The sequence below is a fragment of the Mauremys mutica genome, chromosome 5 (assembly GCF_020497125.1).
Source record: "Mauremys mutica isolate MM-2020 ecotype Southern chromosome 5, ASM2049712v1, whole genome shotgun sequence".
NCBI lineage: Eukaryota > Metazoa > Chordata > Testudines > Geoemydidae > Mauremys > Mauremys mutica.
The window spans coordinates 12,659,442-12,679,815 of NC_059076.1; the positions used below are offsets into that span (position 1 = coordinate 12,659,442).

General features: G+C 47.1%; 1 protein-coding gene across 3 annotated transcripts; it reads right to left on the reverse strand.

Annotated features, from left to right (window-relative positions):
* Window positions 1–161: 161 nt before the first annotated feature.
* LOC123371493 (small integral membrane protein 19-like) lies at window positions 162–6,827 on the reverse strand. Of its 3 annotated transcripts, XR_006579810.1 has the most exons (4): window positions 6,601–6,827; window positions 5,264–5,388; window positions 2,256–2,331; window positions 162–1,668 (listed from the first exon to the last, which is right to left on the reverse strand). XR_006579810.1 is itself a non-coding variant. In XM_045019176.1 (3 exons), the coding sequence occupies exons 1-3, from the start codon at window positions 6,756–6,758 to the stop codon at window positions 1,604–1,606; spliced, it is 348 nt and encodes a 115-aa protein (XP_044875111.1). In that variant the 5' UTR covers window positions 6,759–6,827; the 3' UTR covers window positions 162–1,603. The 3 variants fall into 3 exon arrangements, 2 of the variants coding, with proteins under 2 accessions (XP_044875111.1, XP_044875113.1); XM_045019176.1 differs by lacking the exon at window positions 2,256–2,331; XM_045019178.1 differs by lacking the exons at window positions 162–1,668; window positions 2,256–2,331 and adding an exon at window positions 2,761–2,974.
* Window positions 6,828–20,374: the final 13,547 nt, after the last annotated feature.

A 20,374-nucleotide genomic window follows, 5' to 3' on the forward strand; every position in this document is an offset into this window, starting at 1 on the left:
CACTCGTCCACCGCCATCGTGGAGAGCGGCTCTGGTCGCCGGGGGGCAAGGAAGCGTCACTCACTGCAGGGTGTCTCGGGAGCTGCATGTAAACGCCAGGCTCGTGTCCCCCAAAGCCCACTGCAGCCAAGCACATTTCTCAGAAAAGCTCTTCAGTCAACTTCAGCTCAATATGTATTTTACTATTCAATGCCATTAAACAAATTAAAACATAATACAAAAAACAGCATTTCACATACCCAGGAGTACTTTAAGAAGGGGAAATTAAGGCTGAAAATCAGGATAAACTTCCCAACATGAGATCTAATCTTCCAAAGGAAGATCCACCACTTGAAATGTACAAGTAGAAACTTTAGTATAAATACAATCCTTCACTAGCAGGACAGACAAATTAATACATTTCTTCAATCTCTAATTTCTCTGATATCCAACATGTTTACAAGTTTAACTTCCCCGCCCACTGAATATTATTTTACAGATGTATTCACCTGCATTTTTCCTGTCAGAATCATCATTTCCTCCCTCTATTTCTCTCTTTGTATTATTTCTCCCTCTGTACAGATTATAGTTTATACAGCTCTACTGGCATTTTAAAGGATACAAATCAGATTTTCTGTCCCAATCTGATCCTAAGAGACTCACCAGATTGCACTGGCTGATAACTGCCCCTGGGACTGGGGGAGGACATAAGAATGGCCATACTGGATCAAACCAATGGTCCATCTTCCAACAGTGGCCAATCCCAGGTGCTTCAGAGGGAATGAAAAGAACAGGCAATCAAGTGCTCCAGCTAGCCACAGAGAGACCTCACTTAGCTAGCTGGTTTATTGGAGTCCTCTCTAATTTTAATAATCTTTGCTACAGCATTTCAATATACAGTCCTTTAGCAAACAAGACTTATGTACTACCCTTCTGATCTTAGCTTTCATTAAAGCTTTAGCATGGAAAAGATGCAGTACTATAATTATGCTCTCCGTACAGATGAAAATTTCATTTTTTTTCCTTTTTTCCATAAGGCCAATGATATAAATTTCTGGCTCTCAAGAGCTATTCATTTCAGCTGTGAATTTACAGCAGCACAATTATGTGTATTGTAAGTGTTCTGTAGTCCCTGACAGCAGAAGCCAATGGTGTTCAAATGAGACATACAACTTGGCAATGTTCAGGCACATAGGCACTGCATGACTTTTCCATGTGTTCCCCTAAGAAACCATCAGAGGAGGAGACAGACAGTAGAAACTTACCCAATAACCCCAATGTCCTCTACTGCCATGTTGCAAAAATACCCCTGGTTCAGCAAAGGAGCTGCCCACCAAAGTATTGGCAACAGTGGAAACCACTGGAACATTTTGAACATCTCTTTAGTATGGACTACAGCCATCTTCCCTCAAGTGTTTCTTTGAGCATTTCATTTTTAAAGAATCAGCAGATGTTCGGTAAGTATCTAAACAGGTCCAAAGAAAAGTTTCCAAGAAATATATTTATAGGAGAGGGTTTTTTAAAAAACATATGCCATTAAAGTTCCTTTGAAAATGACTCCATACCAACTCTCCTGTCATTATCAGCACTGTAAAAATTGCTTGAGTTCCCATAATTTGAGACTTCATTCCATTAAGAGCTGTACGCTGTCAGTCTGTTTCTGTGGCGGCTGCTGGTCATACTTCCTTGCTGGAAAAGAGTTAAAACATAATTAAATTATGTTATCCCTTATACTCTACAAAGGCATGGTGATCACTGGGAAGGTGGGTTTAATAGGAAGAGTAGCTCTGGTATGAGACCAGTCTTGGTCTGTAATTTAAATAAATGTTTCATTGAAGGAAAACTACTGATTTCATTAAATTTGAAGGCAGTAACTACTCAACAAAAATTAGATGTTATGTTCTACTTAAACTGACATGGTGTAAGAACCCTTAATGCCACAATTTGTTATTTTTTAATTGAAGACAACAGTAAAGGATGCAAATATATATACACAACACTGCTGAGAAGGTTGTGTGGGCATGAATCAATCTATTACAACTTGTAAAATATTCTAATTAGTAAAAATATAGTCCCACTCTCTGTGACTAAAAAGCTCTAGAGACTACTTAGAAAAAAAGGATTGGCCAAGTTTATTACCCGGTGGTAATTTAAACAGCTTCTAATATGCCAATTGTGACCATGAAGCAAAGTATCTCAGCCTGAGATAAACTATTTATAAAGACAGCTCACAACTTCAGAAGGGGTGGGAGAGTGGGGCACTCAATCCAGCTCACCTGTTCTGGAAACCCAGAGGGTAGACTTAAGACATCCTAATGAAAGCCAGGGAAGATGGAAAGGAGAGTTGTCACCCTAGGTGGGAAGGGAAACATCTGGGATACATCCTGAAATCTTTCAGTCACAAATGTAGACAGAAAGGGGAGAGGATCTCCCTAAATTTTTTCTAAACAATTACCTCTATATCTTCAAAGGCAATTAAAGTACTAGCAAAACTCATAGTGGTGAGAAACTCTATCTATTCCACTCTGTGAGGTATCCAGTTGCCAGTGAGCACAAGTCGCATTATTTGGCAGTGATTTGAAAGCAGAAGCTACCATCAGCATCAGCTGTACACAGCAGAATGCACGATGAAGGCTGCTTTTAAAAGAGAACTGGATAAATTAATGGTGGTTAAGTCCATAAATGGCTATTAGCCAGGATGGATAAGGAATGGTGTCCCTAGCCTCTGTTTGTCACAGGATGGAGATGGATGGCAGGAGAGAGATCACTTGATCATTGCCTGTTAGGTTCACTCCCTCTGGGGCACCTGGCATTGGCCACTGTCGGTAGACAGGATACTGGGCTAGATGGATCTTTGGTCTGACCCAGTACGGCCGTTCTTATGTTCTGAACTACTCCAATAGGCGAGTGCAGGTACACAATGGTTCAATACCTTTAGTCAAATTTCTCTCCAAAGACTTCTCCCCAAATGGATATGCCTTTCAGGGACCGCCTCCTGTGATGACATTGCTCAGACTTACTGCCATTGACCCATTGAGACAGTCCTGGCAAAACCTATACTGCCAATTTATATATACTCAGAAGTTATAAGGAAACAATGCAAAGTTATGGTTCCCACAGCAACTCTAGCTATACTCTTGCATATATATGGTATATTTTATTACTGTAGATCAAATTAATGCATAAGTGCTATATGGCCATTGTGGGCCTGGTGAGAGGAACCCCCAAAAACTTACTTTCTTCTAACAATCCTTTTCAGAAGGTATACACTGTAATAGATGCACACATTTGGGTTTTGTGCTTCTAGTCTAAAACCAGCTGAAAACTCCCATACCTGAAGAGTTTTGAAGGATGCTAGCTCCCAGTGTAATGGGCTCCCTGACACTTCCAGCTGCCATGGAAGTTTGGAGTATCAACATATCAAACATATCTCCAACTATGCAGGGAAAGCAGCTGGAAGGTGACAAGGATCTATTACAATTTGTACCTTATGAAAATAATTCCACCCACCCCACCTATATCAACAGTTGTAAAATAATCCCCCTCTTGGAGGCTACAAAGTTCAGAGAGGTCTCCACAGAAAGAGAAAAATAGCACCCAAAGGATCAATGAATAAAAAAGTTAAACTGCCAATTGCAGTTTTCCAGCACCAATTTGGAGTAAATAAACCACTCCTAGAACCATCATCATAAATATCCCACATCTACTATGGAAACATCCCATCATTCTCCAGCTAAGTGGGGGGAGGAAGAGGAGCAGTATCAACCCTGCAGTATGTAAGTAAAGGTATACCACCACCACAAAGTGCTGAAGAGTTTTCTAGAAACAGAATCCTTTCCCCATAAGACAAGAACTTCTAAAAGGTAAGCACTCAGAGGAGCATAGGAACCTGTTAACCAGAGATCATGACTGATACTGACCCACCCACTCAGTTTAGGAACCATCTATCAGTGAGTGAGTTCATCACAAAGATCAGTTCAGCCAGTCTGCAATCATGCTGTTCCTTGCCAAAAAAGTAACTCAGAATACATAGGCCCATCAATGGCCATTAGCTAAGATGATCAGGGTTGCAACCACATACTCTGGGTGTCCTAAGCCTCTAACTGCCAAAATCTGGGAGTGAATAACAAGGGATGGATCACTCAATAATTGCCCTGGTCTGTTCATTTCCTCTGAAGCATCTGGTATTGGCCAGTCAGAAGACAGGATACTGGGCTAGATGGGCCATTGGTCTGACCTAGTATGGCCCTTCTTATGTTCTTAGTTTGTGGGACACTAAAAATTCCCACACCAGAAGGGCAGTAGGATATGGGAGATGTGATCCTGTCCTTCCTTGCTCATTCATAGATTAGATGGTGGCCTGATTTTAGAACTGAAACCACCTTTTAGACGCCAGAACTCAAAAACACTAGATATTTCTTGGTCATCTACCCTTTCATAACTGTGTATGGTTCTTATTCATTGGGGTGGTGGGATGCCATCAGGGAGCTTTTTGAGGCTGATTCTGAGGGTGTGCCTGAGATGGGCCAAGTGTCAGAGCAGCCCCTTGGAGCTCTGCTCTGCCACACTGTCTCCTATGCCAATCTGGGGGTGGCTGGTGCAGCTCTGACAGCTACATACCAATGAAGAGTTGCCCAACACCAGGGAAATTCCCTGATGACCATTTATGGCCAGATCCCACCTCCCTTGTGCCATCTGAACAGATACAGTTGGTATTGTAATAAAGAACTGGGAACTGTTGGTACACATAAATAATACACATACAATAATAAAACTTTCATGGAAGCAAAGTTAGGCCAATGCTGAGAGCCTATGAAAATCCCACCTTGAGCTCTTTGCAGTTATAAATACTTCTGTTGCACATTAGTATTTGGAGGTCAGACTAGATGATCATAATGGTCCCTTCTGGCCTTAAGAGTTATTTCTAATTGCCACATTAGATTCATTACCCATAGTAGGGGCCTGATTCTGCAATGTGCTGCACATGGTGAATTTGCATAGAGCCCTATTGAAGTTATCATATTTCAGGATCAGAGCCTTACATGAGAGTTGCACATGTGTGAGGACAGAACTAGGCCCTTAGATTTTCCATAATTGTTAGTTTCTGACAACGTAGAGCCTTTCACAAAATAGCTCAGGGCACCCTCAGTGTAAGATTCTGGGTTTTGTTCTACTCGTAATACAAAGAGCTACAGTGTCCAAACATTTACTCCATTTTAAAACATGCATCTTTCTTTAACTATTCAGGAATCTGGACATCGCAGAGGTGAGAGCATGATCTTACCGAGAGAATACATCTCTAATTGTTGTCGTAAGCGAATTTTTTTCATACTATCATAAAAGTTTGGCTCTGACGGTGCCTCTGCTGTAGGAGGCACTGTGAATATTCGCATGATCTTCCTTTTATTCCTAAAATATAGAAAGGAATATTAAATAACTTGCAACACAATATTTCCAAGTATTTAAAAAAGAGTATCTTCCAGGGTGTTTATTTACAAGCTAAGTATTAAAAGACTACCTTGAGCACAACAAATTTCATGTGGTAGGAATGGGGCTGAGGGGTTTGTAGTGTGGAATGGGGCTCAGGACTGGGGCAGAGGGTTGGGATGTGGGGGAAGGGGGGCACTGGCTGGGTGTGGAGGAGGGGGCTCAGGGCTGGAGCAGAGGGTTGGGGTGCAAGCTATAGGGTGGGGCCAGAGATGAGAGGCTTGGGGTGCAAACTGCCCCAAGGCTGCAGTGGGGAGTATTCCCTCCCAGCCCTCTCTTGCCGCAGCAGCTGCGGACTGGGTGAGGGGCTCCTCTCCCCAGGAGCTCTGGTGGGCCTGAGCTAGGGTTCCTCTCCCCCACAGCTCTGGTGGGGCAGGGCTGGGGGAGAGGCACCTCTCCCCACCTGCCTGCATGGCCCTTGAGAGCTTGCTGTACAGCCAGTTTACAGTGAACGTAGGTTCAGAAGGGCTAGTGGGGGGAGACAGACTGGGGAGCTAGAGAGGTGACAGCATTGAGCTGGGGGCTGCAAGGGAGGGGAGAGGGCTGCAGGGACACATGGGGAAAGGGGCAGATATGCATGCCTGAATGGGACAGGCTAGGGGTCAGCCAGGGTCTACATGGTGGATGCTCCCCAACAGTCCTTCCCCCTCTTAAAAAAACGGTTCCATACTTCTCCCACCCACATCCAACAACCCTACAGGTTTACTCCCAGGCTCCTTTCCTCTCCCTGAGCTCCTCCATCACCATGGCTCCCCAAAGACCTTGCACTGCTTCTGAGGGGTGCAGGAAATAGATTTCCGTATTGTAGCCTAAATAAATTATTACTGAAAGTTCCGAATTAATATGCCTCGGCAGGAATCTATTTGTCAAGCAGCCGTTTCCTGAATCTCGTGTTGTTGTTCTCTGTAGTGTTGATAACACACTTGCAGGCAGGTCTTGTGAAACACCTCACCCAGCTCATTACAGCTGGCCCGATGACAGGGTGCTTGTCTGACAAATACATGATGCACCATTTTAAGTTTTGTGTTGGCACAGAAATCCCCGCGGTGCCTGCGTGCAGCCCCCCCGGGCAGGGCAGGGAGGAAAGGCCCCCGGCCCCGGCACTGCGCTGGGCGGGGCGGGGGGTCCCCTCACCGGCGGGCGTAGACCAGCAGCGCCAGGCTGGCCAGCACCACCAACAGGTAGACGTTGGTCGCCTCGTTCCAGGCCTCGTGCACTGAGTAGTCGATGGCGTCGCTGTCGCTCATGACACCGGGCCCCGCGGCGCCCCCGCCCGCGCCTACCGCTGCCATAAAGCGCCGGGGCGGAAAGCCGCGCCCGCTCCCCCCGGGTACACAACACTGGAGCGCACCGGACGTGAGGTCACGGGTCCCGAAGTCACTTCCAGGGGCGGGGCTATGCGGCGGCTGGGGGCGGGGCTATGCGGCGGCTGGGGGCGGGCCGCGGCGCCCCTGGCCGGATCAGGGTGAGGCGCTCGCGAGGGGGCTGCCGAGAAGGCGGGATAGGCGGTGGCGGTGGCGGCCCCGCGCCGCTCACTGGCGGACAGACCCTCCCCCCCCCCCCCTCTAGGGCGGTGGCAGCGGCCGCCAAGGGGCTCGCGGCTGGCTCTGGGGAGCAGCCCGTGGCGTGGCCAGCGTACACGCGCCCTGAGGCTAGCTCAGCCCTCGAGCGGGTTACCGGGGCCCCGCTGCCCCAGGAATAGCGCTGAGGCGCAAGGCCCCCCCCCCCCCCCCGGGGCGGGGGCGTCCCTGTTAGACGTTTTGCAGAACAGGTGCTGTCAGACAAACACCTGCTAGGGATGGTCTAGGTATAATAACTCGCCCTGCCTCATCATGGGGGCTGCATTAGCTCATTTCTTGAGGTCCCTCCTGCCTCACATGTTTATAATTATCAGAGGCCTCCAGGAACTGGGGCCTTAAACTCCCAAAATCATGACCCAGCAAGAATGTCACTCCTGACGAGTATCAGACAAAGCAGACTTTGTTATATCAGAATAAAAATTACAAACCCAATCCTTATAAAAACCAACCATTTTGGCCTTTTGCTGCATGGGACTGAATAGCTCCACCACACAGCATGGGCAACAAGAGTTAAAGAACACCAGGCAGTTAGGCATAATTATATTTCATTGAAACATAACAGCATACAGTTAGGGTGTTGTGTAACCACTGAGAGGAATTTGCCACTTAGCAAACATTTAATTAACATTGGTTCACATGGAATTTAAACCTTCTTAACTTCAGTGCTCTAGTGTAAGATACACATTGTGTAATGCTGTCAAGTTTGTTCACTGCAATTTTTTTGTCCTTTTTACAGCATTTTGAAACCACCTGATACATTTTATTAGGTGTTTTTTAAATAGTATTTTAAATACTATCTGAACAGCAAATTATAGCCTCACAAGGAAAAAAATAGAAGATAGGTCTGGTCAGGCCAAACAAACCTGATTTCATCCTTTCATGAGATTACAAGTTTGGTTGACATAGCTAAAGATAAATGCATAGATGTAACTACTTAAACTTCTGTAAGGCATTTGACTTAGTACTGCATGGCATTCCATTAAAAATTAGAACTATACAACAACAATAAAGCACATGTTCAATGAGTTAAGAACTGACATCTCAAAAAGTAGTCAAGAGAGAATCTCCATTGAATGGGTGTGTTTCTAGAGTGGTTCCATCAGCATTGGTTCTAGGACTGACTATGCAACAGTTGTATCAATTATTTTGAAATAAATATAAAATCATTGCTAATAATATTTGCAGATGACAGATTGGTGGAATGGTAAAATATGAGGGTAGGGCAATTATACAGAAATATATTTTAATACAACCAAATACAAGGTCGTACTTACAAAATGGAAAAATAAACTCTGGAAAACAGTAATTCTACAAAAATTAGGGGTCATACTGGACAAGCAACAACATGAGCTCCCAGTGCAATGCTTTGGCAAAACCAGCTAATGTGATACATGGACATATAAATGGGGAGTAGGGAGGAACTTTTACCTATGTGTATAGCATTGGTGAGCCAGATATTGAAATATGTCCAATTCTGGTGTGCACATTTTAAAAAGACTATTGAAATATTGGAGAGAGTACAGAAAAGAGCCCCACAAATGATTTGAGAACTGGAGAACATGCCTTACAATAAGAGACTTAAAGAACCAAATCTGTTTAGCTCATTAAAAAGATTGACAGGTGATTTAATTACAGTGTATAAGTATCTTCATAGGGAGAAAATTCCAAGTACAAAGGGGCTCTTTAATCTAGTAGAGAAAGGCAGAACAAGAAACAATGGCTGGAAGCTGAAGGAAGACAAATTCACATTAGAAATAGAATCATAGAATTCAAGATCAGAAGGGACCATTATGATCATCTAGTCTGACCTCCTGCAAGATGCAGGCCACATAAGCTGATCCACCCACTCCTGAACTAATTCTCTCCCTTGACTCTGCTGTTGAATGCTCCAAATCATGATTTAAAGACTTCAAGTAGCAGATAATCCACCAGCAAGCGACCCCTGCCCCCATGCTTCGGAGGAAGGCGAAAAACCTCCAGGGCCACTGCCAATCTACCCTGGAGGAAAATTCCTTCCCGACCCCAAATATGGCGATCAGCTGAACCCCGAGCATGCGGGCAAGACTCTCCAGCCAGACCCTCTGGAAAAGGCTAACAATATCCCAACATTGACCCTTTGTACTAATTACCAGTGTGGCACGTTATTGACCTATTGACTAAACCCGTTATCCTATCATACCATCCCCTCCATAAACTTATCCAGCTTAATCTTAAAGTCATGGAGGTCCTTCGCCCCCACTGTTTCCCTCGGTAGGCTGTTCCAGAATTGCACTCCTCTGATGGTTAGAAACCTTCGTCTAATTTCAAGCCTAAATTTCCCGACTGACAATTTATATCCGTTTGTCCTCGTGTCCACATTAGCACTGAGCTGAAATAATTCCTCTCCTTCCCTGGTATTTATCCCTCTGATATATTTAAAGAGTGCAATCATATCTCCTCTTATCCTTCTTTTGGTTAAGGAAAACAAACCGAGCTCCTCAAGTCTCCTTTCATAGGACAGGCTTTCCATTCCTTGGATCATTCTAGTGGCCCTTCTTTGTACCCGTTCCAGTTTGAATTCATCCTTCTTAAACATGGGAGACCAAAACTGCACACAATACTCCAAATGAGGTCTCACCAACGCCTTATATAACGGGACTAGCACCTCCTTATCTCTACTAGAAATACCTCGCCTAATGCATCCCAAGACCGCATTAGCTTTTTTAACGGCCACATCACATTGCCTACTCATAGTCATCCTACGATCAACCAGGACTCCTAGGTCCTTCTCCTCCTCCGTTACTTCCAACTGGTGCGTCCCCAGCTTATAACTAAAATTCTTGTTAGTCATCCCTAAATGCATAACCTTACACTTCTCATTATTGAATTTCATCCTGTTACGAATACTCCAGTTTACAAGGTCATCCAAATCTCCCTGGAGGATATCCCGATCCTTTTCCGAATTGGCAATACCTCCCAACTTGGTGTCATCCGCAAACTTTATCAGCCCACTCCTACTTTTGGTTCCGAGGTCAGCGATAAATAGATTAAATAAAATCGGACCGAAAACCGAACCTTGAGGAACTCCACTGGTAACCTCCCTCCAACCCGACAGATCGCCCTTCAATACGACCCTCTGCAGTCTCCCCTTTAACCAGCTCCTTATCCACCTCTGGATTTTCATTTCAATCCCCATCTTTTCCAATTTAACCAGTAATTCCTCATGCGGTACCGTATCAAACGCCTTACTGAAATCAAGATATATTAGATCCATCGCATTTCCCTTGTCTAAAAAATCTGTTACTTTCTCAAAGAAGGAGATCAGGTTGGTTTGGCACGATCTACCTTTCGTAAAACCATGCTGTAATTTGTCCCAGTTGCCATCGGCCTCAAGGTCCGTTACCTCTCTCTCCTTTAAAATTTTTTCCATGACTTTGCATACTACAGATGTTAAACTAACAGGCCTGTAGTTACCTGGGTCACTTTTTTTCCCCTTCTTGAATATAGGAACTATATTAGCTAATCTCCAAACGGTACAACCCCCGAGTTTAGAGATTTATTAAAAATCATCGCTAACGGGCTTGCAATTTCACTCGCCAATTCCCTTAATATTCTAGTATGAAGATTATCCGGGGCCCCCGATTTACTTCTGTTAAGATGTTCAAGTCTGGCTTCTACCTCAGATACCGTAATGTCTACCCCCATATCTTCATTCCCATCAGTCCCTCTACCACTATTCCTTAGCCCTTCATTAGCGTCATTAAAGACTGAGGCAAAATATTCGTTTAGATATTGTGCCATGCCAAGATTATCCCTAATCTCCACTCTGTTTAAATAAAGCAGAAATTGTTAATGGTGAGATGTGATTAACTATTGGAAGTAGTAGATTCTCCATATCTTCAAGTCAAGACTTGATGCCTTTCTGAAATATATGCTTTAGCTAAATACAAGCTCTTGGGCTCAATACAGGGGTAACTACGTGAAATGCAGCCCAGACTCATGGCAGAGCAAGGCAGCCAGAGAGCTCTCAGCCCATCCATTTGGAAGAAGCCTGCCTGACAAGAAAGGCTCTAGGATTCCTGGAAAGTCAGCCAACCTGTGCTGTATCAGACCAAGCAGGTTCTGGAGCCATGTGGCCTCTACCAAAAACAGGCAAGCGTACACAGCTCAGATTTACTAGTACGAGTATCCCAGCTGATCTCAGTTGCCTGAGTAAATACTAAGAGAGAAAGCTACCCACATTCCAACACTTACATGGCTTTCACTCTCTAAGTTGAACTGTAAGTGAATTAGAAAACAGGGAGCACCGGGGTAATATGGTCCTGGCATAACGCACAACTAAGCCACTGTCTGAGCCTGCTCAATTAAGCTCAATGGAAGCCTTGCTGTTGACTTCAGTGGGCACAAGATCAGGCTATCAGTGGGCAGCTGCATTTTGCACCAAGTAGGATACATGGCAGTAATCCAGCCTGGAGCTGACAAAGACATGGATGATTATGGCATGGTCTCTATCCAGGACCACATTGTGGAAAACACTTAAGCATGCACTTAAATTCATCTTAAGTAAGAACATGCTTACTTTTCAGTGAAAAGTTAAGATGCCCACTGCCTGTTTCAAAAGGTTTCTACTGAATCAGTAGGCTATGAACCTGAGACAAGTTAAAACTACCACATCTCAATAAAAATCACAACGCTTGCTATTATACAAAAGAAATAGAGACTGGTATCTGCTTCTTGGGAAGAGTGATATTCCCCACACAACATGGGGAACAAGAGCTGAAGAACACGTTAGACATAATTACATTTCATTAAAGCATAATAGCATCCAGTTAGACTGCTGTGTAAAGTCCTACGGGGAGTTTATCATCTAGCCAACTTTATTTAGAACAGTTAATTAAATGCTGATTCACAGGAAATTTAAGCTGTTTCCCACTGAATTGCAGTGTTCTAGGGGGTCTTGTTTTCTTTTCACCAACTTGTTGAAATCTCCTGTTAACTGGCTTAAGATAGCCTGCCAAGACAAGATTTTTGTGATCTGTACAGGGAGATAGAAGGAATCAAAAGAACAATTTTTGCTCTCTCGATTTTGTTGTTGTCATTTGTATTTCACTAATGCCTATAGGCTCTCATTGAAACCGGGGCTCCATTGTGCTAGGTATTGACAAACACATGGTAAGAGACAGTCCCTGCCACAAAGGTGCCTGTCCCATTGATTTCCTCTGAGGATCTGGGCTTTACAGGCTAAATAGACAAGACAAAGGGGGGCGGGGAGGTGAAACAAGCACAGAGAGTTGAAGTGACTGACCGAATGTTAGACAGGTCAGTGGCGGAGCTTGGAAATATTACTCAGGTCTCAACTCCCAGTCCTGTATCCTAGCCACTGATCTAGACTGCTAGTCAATGTACTGTTTTTTGTTTGAATTAATTAAATGTAACACTGATTATCTTTAAGGGCCTGTTTCTACACCCCTCCTGCAGCCAAAAAAGCGGGATTCTATCTCCCGCTTCTCTCTCTCTCACACACACACACATAGTTTTGTGATTAGTAGCATTATATGTTGCTTTTGGTGGCAGGAAAGGGGCATCTAAAATCAGTGGTTTGCTTAACTCTTGTCTACACAGCAAAGAAAAACCCACAGCTGGCCTGTCTTAGCCAACTTGAGCTTGCAGGGCTTGGGCTGAGGAGCTGTTTTATTGCTGTGTAAACTTCTGGGCTCAGGCTGGAGCCTGAGCTCTGGGACCCTAGACCTGTGGGTTTTTCTTTATGGTGTAGACCTAACCTCAGAAAGGCATCTTCCCAGACCTGCAGCATGTGCCACAACTCTCCTTCAGTGAGACAACATGGAACCTGCCAAATGGGAGCTGTTGTTTCCCCCCCCCACAGGGTTTTGGAGGGGTAAGCCCTAACTGGGGCCTGCTGCAGCCTCTTTATAGCAGCTCGACTGCTGTGAAGAGACTACAAAACCAGCTTAGCTGGCCCAGGGAATTCCCTCAGTGTAGATTCAAGAGAAGAAGGAACCATTGTGATTACAATGGACGAGAAGCTGGATATGAGTCAACACTGTGCCCTTGTTCCCAAGAAGGCTAACGGCATATTAGGCTACAGTAGTAGGAGCATTGCCAGCAGATGGAGGGAAGTGATCATTCCCCTCTATTTGGCACTAGTGAGGCCACATCTAAAGCACTGTGTCCAGTTTTGGGCCCCCCACTACAGAAAGGATGTGGACAAATTGGACAAAACTGATCAGAGGGCTGGAGCACATGACTTACGAGGAGAGGCTGAGGGAACTGGGCTTGTTTAGTCTGCAGAAGAGTGAGGGGGGATTTGATAGCAGCCTTCAACTACTTGAAGGGGGGTTCCAAAGAGGATGGAGCTTGGCTTCTTCTCAGTGGTGGCAGATGACAGAACAAGGAGTAATGGTCTCAAGTTGCAGTGGGGGAGGTCTAGGTTGGATATTAGGAAACACTATTTCACTAGGAGGGTGGTGAAGCGCTGGAATGGGTTACCTAGGGAGGTGGTAGAATCTCCATCCTTAGAGGTTTTTAAGGCCCAGCTTGACAAAGCCCTGGCTGGGATGATTTAGTTGGGGATTGGTCTTGCTTTGAGCAGGGTGTTAGACTAGATGACCTCCTGAAGTCTCTTCCAACCCTAATCTTCTATGATAACCTAGTCCAGGGGTTCTCAAACTTTTTTTTCATGGATCACTTGAAAATTGCTGAGGGTCTCAATGGACCACTTAATGATCTTTCCAAATGTTGTTTGTACCATTAGCTAACTATTGTAAAGTGCTTTGGATAAAGCGCTATATAAAAAAAAGTAATTAACTTTTTTTGTTCTACAAATAAAAGCACACTCATATTTTAATATCAGGAGTCTTACCTTTCTAATTCGATGTGCAATAAGCTCAGCCTACACAAGCTACTCAGTGTGTGCCCCTCTCATACTGTGAACTTTTGATCCTGATGAATAGTTATTGTGTCATTAAATGCAGAGGAACGTGGACTCTAAAATTACTTCAGCTAACAAAATGCCTCCAGTGAATTAAATGGGGCCGTATCCTATCTTGCTTTCTCAGTTTTTATTCAACTCTGTGTGAAAGTTGATGGGACATGGAAAAAGATGTTCAAGCTTCTATAAAAAATACAAATGTGCTGGTTGCTATTGAGATTGTCCGTCTACAGTCTGCTCCAAAGTCCTCTTCAGTCAACGGAACTACCCCATATCAGACCTTGGGCACAGATGAACCTGCAGACAGCCAGAACCTGGCTCCACATACTTTGCTAATCAGACAGACTGCATAAGCTTGTTGGAGCCTGTTCCTTGGGTGCTTCTGTGGAGACAGAAAGGGGCAGTAGTTCATTCAGAGTCCTTCTCTCTGCCCTGCCAGTCATTCTCCTCACATGCACTGTGGTATAAATTGTACCCCAAACACAACAGATGGTCCTGGCAGAGAAGGTCTCATCCAAGATGGCCTGCAGTTCTGGGGCACAAGCTGGGGTTGTTTAGGTAACTCTCATCTATGTCCTGGGTATTTTTTATAGCAGCTCGCACCTTGGTGGGAGTGGAGGGACTACTCAACACAGACCAGGGTCAAATGATCAAAGGTGGCAGAGTGCATCGGCTCCTTGGCCCAGGAGAAGACTGGGACTTTCTTGTCTGCCCAAGTGCCCTCCACCAAAGGGACATTCTCCATATCTGGCATATTGGGGAAGGCACACCCTAGGCCAGAGGTGGGCAAACTACGGCCCACGGACCACATCTGGACCACGGGACCGTCCTGCCTGGCCCTTGAGCTCCCGACCGAGGAGGTTAGCCAGCCCCCCTCCCCTGCAGCCTCAGCTCACCATGCTGCCAGTGCTCTGGGCACTGGAGCTGTGAGCTCCTGCTGGGCAGCACGGCTGCCAGTCCTGCTACTCTGAGCAGCATGGTAAGGGGTGGGGAGCAGGGGGGCAGGGAGTCCTGGGGGGCAGTTGGATGGGGCGGAGGTTCGGGGGGGGGGCGGTTGGATAGGCGTGGGAGTCCCAGGGTGGGGAGGGTGGATAGGGGTCAGGGCAGTCAGGGAGCAGGGGGGGTTGGATAGGGGATGGGGTCCCGGGAGGGGGCAGTCAGGGGACAAGGAGCAGGGGGGTTGAATGGGTTCAGGGTTCTGAGGGGAGCAGTCAAGGGTGGGAAGTTCGAGGGGGTGGGGGCCAGGCTGTTTGGGGAGGCACAGCCTTCCCTACCCAGCCCTCATTACAGTTTCGGAACCCCAATGTGGCCCTCAGGCCAAAAAGTTTGCCCACCCCTGCTCTAGCCTCTAGCGGCTGCTGCTGGTAGCCTCTAACCTTATTTGAAGATTTGCACATGAAGGGATGAAAAGCAAAGCCTGCTGCTGAAGTGTTAACAGCACAGCACAAGGGCTCTTCCTCACAAAAAGCAAAATCCTGCACATGTACAACTTTTCCCACCTTCTCCATCCAGCTGTACGTTCACCAGGTACCCACATATGTCCTTGCTGGCTGTTGGACTGCACCATGCCATGGGCTGTGCGTTGTCCCAGAGGTACACAGTAAAGGGGTTACTGTGACACAGCAAAGACAACAGACTATTCTGTACTGAGTGCATGGCTCCCAGGGGGAACCGCTTCATTTACACTCATCCTACAGGTTTTCCCAATGAAGTAATGTATACATTGAAACCTGCCCCATGTGATTTACTCATTCACTGTAATTAAGGATTCCAGTAACCCAATCATTATAAGCCCTGCCAAGGAATTAAGAGGCAGTTTATGCACAAACTACTGGATGCAGGGCTAGGTGTCTCTAGGGTCTAAGGTGCCAGTTATTCAGTCACTGTGCAACTGCACACAATTGAAGTTAAATGGTATTTCATGCTACCACCTAGTGTTTCCACACAGAATAGCAGGCAACATTCAGGATTTTTTTTTTAAACCCACAATACCACATTCAAACCAGGTTTAATTCATTGCTGGTGCTCAACTTCAAATGAAAAACACTAGCAGAAAACTTTAAGGCGCAGTGGAAGGCAGTGGAGAGGATGGCTCTGGGTCCTGGAGTCAGTGTGTACAAATATCTCATATTTAAGTTGTAACCAAAAATAGAGAGACTTTGATGGCCTCATGAAGTCTCCAAGGCAAAATGGTATTTTAGGGCCAGAATCTGTCCCCCCTCACTCTGTGAAATCAATATGGCTGCTTGCAGAGTAAGATACTGTGCAACATGAATGAGGAGGACAGACTCTGGTCCTTATTGAGAGCTCAGTATAACAAACCTGACAGTTTTTTTGTCAGTGATGGCTCTTTTTACAGCAGATGTATAACATGTCTATTTTATAGCCATCATATATTGATATTTCTTGCAAGCCCATTTAACTGTACAATAAACTTATTGGCTAGCTGTTTAAACTCTGTGTCCGTCTTTTATTCAACATATCCAGCTTTCCTTCATACCCGACTAAAATGAAAGCTATTTAATTCAGATCAGTATTGTTAATACAGGAGCAGCAGATCCTGATACTCAGTGTGAGTAAAGGTATCCCCTTACTCTGTGAGCAGTCCCATAGGAATCAATGGGATGATACCACTGCCGTTTCACTTCTTTTAAATCAGGCTCCCTTAAGGTGTTTTAAGTCGAGAATGCCGAAAAGAGTGAGACATCCAAAAATCCCAAGTCCCTTTTGAAAATCTTGGCTTATGATCTTGGCCCCCGGCTCCTACACGGCAGAGCAATGAGGAGGCTTGTGAGGGTGCTGATGAGTACGTTGGGGGAGTAGGGGCACATGACAAAATCCATATAATGTAACAGGCCAAACTTGAAAATAACAAGGCAGATTTCCTTAAAAGAGACACTAGCACAAGATGAGAGCAACTATAACATAGCCATTTGCAGAAAAACTTTCCCATTTCTAAGCAAGATTTTTACATCTGGAGTCAACATAGCAACATAATACTAGTAGGCCTCCACAGAAGATAATTTCTCTTGCATCTTAGCTGGCTAGGCTTGAAGCAGACTGTCTCTTACTAAACAGTCATGTTAATCTGTCCGCACGTGATCACAAATAATTAACCAGGAGAATGGCCACCAATGTCACCAATACAAGATCTCTGCTCCCACTTTTTAAAATTTACATATTTGGAAGCTGTATTTTCAGCTGGTGAGCAAACGATTTGCTGCCAGTCTGACTCAGAGATTCTCCCACACAGTGTGTGGGGTATGTTATTCCATACCAAAAATCAGCCATACATTTTCAGGCTTGTTTTAGATTAAAGGAGATGAGCAAAACAAGAAGGAACAAAAGTAAACTCTCCAAGGGGGAGTACAGTGTATGTCTCCTCTGACACAGGTTGCGTCTCAACTCAACACGGCAGTTACTCCACACTGCTCCTAGGTATCTGAAAGTATAATCCACAGAAAACTGTAAAGTCCATGTGACATCATTAATACTCTACATATGTTCAACATGCCCATTGAGGCAGTGTGGGCATAACCAAATTGCTGAAAACAAACTCTCCTGCTGTACTAAGGCATTTCTGTTCCCTGATAATGCTCTGTCCAGTTATTTATATCAAGCCCATAACCATGGAATCTAGGCAATAAAAACCTGATCCAAAGCTCTGTGAAGCCAAAGAAGGCCCTCAGAGAATTCTGTATGCAAAATACAGAAGGATTTGTATTCTCCAGCCCTTCCTTTAATTATACTACTTGAGTGTCTAAGGAAGAGATCGTTTTCCATTGTTAACACCATCTTCCCGTTGGGTCATTAGGACACTGTCATGGAAAGGTGAATGCAAAGAGATAGTACTTCATTTCTACTCTGAAGGTGGTGGGATTTTTCTGGGATGCAGGGGGAAGGGAGGGAGCTTCTAATTTGCAGAAGACAAACTAGCAAAATCTCTGTGGAATGAAGTTATGTGAGAAAAATGATTATTGTGTATGCAGTGTGCTAGTCACTTCACACAGCCATGGGAAAACAAGGCTCTTGCTCCAAAGGGCTTTTATGAGAATATAATGGGTAAGTGGGCAAGGGTTGGGAAATCAAGGCAGTGTGTTTCCCGCTCCTTTGTCCGTATGTTCACTTCCTGGATTGCGCTCTCTTTTGGGCAGACACCTGTAATGTTTGTATGTCTGAAGTGCCTAGCATGCTTGTGGGAGCTGGAACAATAGCAATTGGGCCCACAGACAGAAAAGTGACAGTAGAGCTGACAGGATGGGCTTCCTCTGTCCCCAATCCAGCTGGAGCCAGAAATCACCCACGCCCCCCCAGGCAGAAGGAGGCAGAGCCAGCAAGTAGCTGCTCTGAACAAGGGGGCCCTTGAAGACAGGCTCTTGCTACTACCTCCAGCTAGGCCTAGAGAGACTGACATATCACATCTCCAGGAGATGGGAGCTGCTTGGGCGGCAGATATCTGACCAGCCATGACAGACTCCTGCCCCAATAAACAGCTGGAGACACCAGCTCACTGTGCCTCTCCTAGGGAGAACTGTTCAGTACCACAGGGTGCTGGCTGGCCATTAGAACAGCCCCCAATGACTGGCGAGAGGAAGGTGCAAAGGAGAGGAGGAGGGCACTGTTTAGACAAGGTAGGGGAAGGATAGCTCGGTGGTTTGAGCATTGGCCTGCTAAACCCAGCGTTGTGAGCTCAATCCTTGAGGGGGCCATTCAGGGATCTGGGGCAAAAACTGGTCCTGCTAGTGAAGGCAGGGGGCTGGACTCAGTGACCTTTCAAGGTCCCTTCCAGTTCTAGGAGATTGGTATCTCTCCAATTATTTTTTTTTTTTTTAGTGGTATGGAACTGGCACAGAGCTAATAAGGAATATGTCTCTCTCTCATCTGGATCACTTTGCTTATTTGTTGCTCTCCTTTCTCCAGTCCTTCAGGCAGGGGCGGCTCTAGGCACCAGCAAAACAAGCTGCTGCCTAGGGCGACAAAATATAGGGGGCGGCAAAAGGCTGGGGCTGGGGCCCCAGCTCATCCTGCTGCTGCGAGCCGAGGAGCGGCCCGTCCCCTGCAGCCGGGCAGGGCCGCGCTACCGGCTCCGCTTGGGGGAGAGGGATGGCCCCTTACCGGTAGCGCGGCCCCGCCTGGCTGCAGAAGACGGGCCGCTCCTCCTCCGCTTGTTCCCCGGGTCCTAAACAGCCCAGCAGCAGCTTGGCTGGGGGGGCGGGGCTGAGCCCCGCCCCGCTCAGAGCTGCGTGGTCAGGGGGCGGGGCTGCAAGCTCCGGGCCGAGCAGAGGCAGCTGAGCTGAGCCTGGAGCTTGCGGCCCCGCCCCCTCCCCACGCGGCTCTGGGGAAGAGCTCAGCCCCCTCCGGAGCCATACGGCTGCCGCGCGGTGAGCCGGGGGTAAGCAGCCGGGGGGGTGGCTAAGGGGCAGGGAGTCCCGGGGGCAGGGAGGGGCACAGGTTCTGTGGGGGGGCGGTCAGGGGCCAGGGAAGGGGGGTTGGATTTGAGGGGGTCTCAGGGAGGTGTTTGTCAGGCACCCCCCGACCCCATTACCCCCCAGGCCCAGCCCTGACCCCCAGCTCTGAGCCCAGCCCCTCTGATCCGGACACCCCCGACCCCATCCCCCTCACAGCCCTGACCCCCAGCTCCAAGCCCAGCCCCTAGGACCTGGGCACCCCCACAGCCCCATCCCCCTCACAGCCCTGACCCCCAGCTCTGAGCCCAGCCCCTCTGATCCAGACACCCCCCTGACCCCATTCCCCCCACAGCCCTGACCCCCAGCTCCGAGCCCAGCCCTTCTGATCCGGACACCCCCCTGACCCCATTCCCCCCACAGCCCTGACTCCCAGCTCCGAGCCCAGCCCCTCCGATCCGGACACCCCCCTCCCCCCATCCCCCTCACAGCCCTGACCCCCAGCTCCAAGCCCAGCCCCTAGGACCTGGGCACCCCCACAGCCCCATCCCCCTCACAGCCCTGACCCCCAGCTCTGAGCCCAGCCCCTCTGATCCAGACACCCCCCTCACCCCATTCCCCCTCCAGCCCTGACCCCCAGCTCTGAGCCCAGCCCCTCTGATCCAGACACCCCCCTCACCCCATTCCCCCCACAGCCCTGACCCCCAGCTCCGAGCCCAGCCCTTCTGATCCGGACACCCCCCTGACCCCATTCCCCCCACAGCCCTGACCCCCAGCTCTGAGCCCAGCCCCTCTGAGCTGGGCACCCCCCTGACCCCATTCCCCCCACAGCCCTGACCCCCAGCTCCGAGCCCAGCCCTTCTGATCCAGACTCCTCCCTGACCCCATTCCCCCCACAGCCCTGACCCCCCAGCTCCGAGCCCAGCCCTTCTGATCCGGATACCTCCCTCACCCCATTCCCCCCACAGCCCTGACCCCCAGCTCTGAGCCCAGCC

Excerpts from the sequence above, each read along its gene's own strand:
- LOC123371493 (XM_045019176.1), bottom strand. The coding sequence starts at position 6,758 with ATGGCAGCGGTAGGCGCGGGCGGGGGCGCCGCGGGGCCCGGTGTCATG. Across the intron at positions 5,389-6,600 it reads CTGCTGGTCTACGCCCGCCG|GAATAAAAGGAAGATCATGC; the intron begins GTGAGGGGACCC and ends TCTATATTTTAG. Across the intron at positions 1,669-5,263 it reads ATTAGAGATGTATTCTCTCG|CAAGGAAGTATGACCAGCAG; the intron begins GTAAGATCATGC and ends ACTCTTTTCCAG.